This window comes from Telopea speciosissima, chromosome 10, assembly GCF_018873765.1.
Source record: "Telopea speciosissima isolate NSW1024214 ecotype Mountain lineage chromosome 10, Tspe_v1, whole genome shotgun sequence".
Lineage (NCBI taxonomy): Eukaryota > Viridiplantae > Streptophyta > Magnoliopsida > Proteales > Proteaceae > Telopea > Telopea speciosissima.
The window spans coordinates 18,570,959-18,572,791 of NC_057925.1; the positions used below are offsets into that span (position 1 = coordinate 18,570,959).

General features: G+C 46.9%; 1 protein-coding gene across 1 annotated transcript; it reads right to left on the bottom strand.

Moving 5' to 3' along the window:
- Window positions 1-826: 826 nt before the first annotated feature.
- LOC122643370 lies at window positions 827-1,237 on the bottom strand. The gene has a single exon (XM_043836995.1). It carries the CDS (start codon window positions 1,235-1,237, stop codon window positions 827-829), a length of 411 nt encoding a protein of 136 aa, XP_043692930.1.
- Between the last annotated feature and the right edge of the window lie 596 nt (window positions 1,238-1,833).

A 1,833-nucleotide genomic window follows, 5' to 3' on the forward strand; every position in this document is an offset into this window, starting at 1 on the left:
TCTCCAAGCCTTCAATGCTCCCACTGCTCCAACGTTTTGGGTAGGTAGAGAAGTGAATGAGGTTTGAGGGTTAAGTCTAAGATTTAAGACTAATCTCCCTCCTTATAGTCTGTTTGGATTGGGGCTTAATGAGTCAAAACTCATTAAAAGGCTTATTTAGCCAATGGGTCCACCCAATGGCAAACCTACAAACCAAGGGAAGACAAGGATGAGGCCAACCTCGTCCAAGAGACTAAAATAGGGTATCCGAGGCACGGGGTGTGGGTCCCACGCAAGGAAAATACACAAAGTCCCGAGACAGCACGGGCGGACTAACGGGTGGATCCAGTCTTGGTGAGTCCGCTCGTGGGTCCGTTGCTGCTATAAGGGCAGAAACTCAAGGGAAAAGGGTCGGGCTTCGGGCCACACCTCGGGGCCAACTAGGGTAGGGTACAACAACATTCACAAGGTCAGCATCTTACCCCTCAGCCGTCACGACGTGTCCTTCGTGATCCCGAATAATTTCCCAATTGCGATACTAAGCTCATCGCCAAAGGAGGTATCTATCTATGGGGATACAGGGAACGCCTTCCAGTAATCTTCACTTTGTGGACTCATGCTAGGAGGATGATCGACGAAATCTCCATCGATAAATCTTCCCCACTGCTGGTTAAGGAACCTCTCCTCCACAGGCAGTCCCATGAACTAGTCAATAATCTTGTGGTTAGGTTTGACCACGAGTGAAAATAACTCACCAGCATACACGACAGCAGAATCTACATGTCACACGAGAGAGAAAACATTATTAAATAGCAAATCCGGGCGCGGGTGTAACATCGTCTCCACCTTACAAAAATTTCATCCTCAAAATTGTCGTAGCTTGTAGGAATCCAAGGGACGGATACTCTGCTCGCATTTCCACTTCAACTTCCCAGGAGGCTTCTTCTTCTGTGTGGTTGCACCACTTCACCTTCACATAAAGAATGGGTCGGTTGCGGAGATTCACCACTTTACTATCCAAAATCTTCTCAGGCTGTTCTTTATAAGACATATCCGCTGCCAGCTTTGGTGGTTCCTGAGATAGAATATGACTGGGGTCATGCACATACTTCTGCAACATCGACACATGGAAGACGTTGTGCACGCCATCCAAGGATGGTGGAAGCGCCAACCGATAAGCCATCAGCCCAACTTTCACAAGAATCTCATAAGGTCCAATATATCTCGGGCTTAGCTTACCCTTCTTGCTGAACCGCATCACGCCTTTAGATGGCGACACCTTGAGAAATACCTTGTCACCAATGAGGAATTCTAGATCATTTCACCTTTGATCTACATAGCCCTTCTGCCTAGACTGGGTAGCTTTAATTCTCTCTTGAATCAAATCTACCTTCTCACAGGTTGCTTGGATCAGTTTCGGCCCAAGAATGCGCCACTCACCTACTTCGTCCCAATACAATGGAGTACGGCACTTCTTTCCATACTGTGCTTCAAAGGGTGCCATCCCAATAGTAGCTTGGTAACTGTTGTTATAGGCAAACTCAATAAGCGAAATATGCTCATCCCAATTTTCCTGCATATCAATTGCACAAGCTCGAAGCATGTCTTCCAAAGTCTGTATTGTTCTTTCTGACTGACCGTCGGTCTGTGGATGGAAGGCAGTGCTAAGGCTCAATAGGGTACCCATAGCTCTCTGGAATCCACCTCAGAACTTGGACGTAAACCTGGGATCCTGATCCGAGATAAAGCTAACCGGAACTCCGTGTAGGTGAACCACGTTATCAATATACAGCGGGCCAATTTATCTATAGAATAGGTGACTTTGATTGGGATGAAATGAGCCGTCTTTGTCAA

What these genes read in the sequence shown, in the direction of transcription:
- LOC122643370 (XM_043836995.1), bottom strand. Translation starts at nt 1,237, where the DNA reads ATGCGGTTCAGCAAGAAGGGTAAGCTAAGCCCGAGATATATTGGACCT.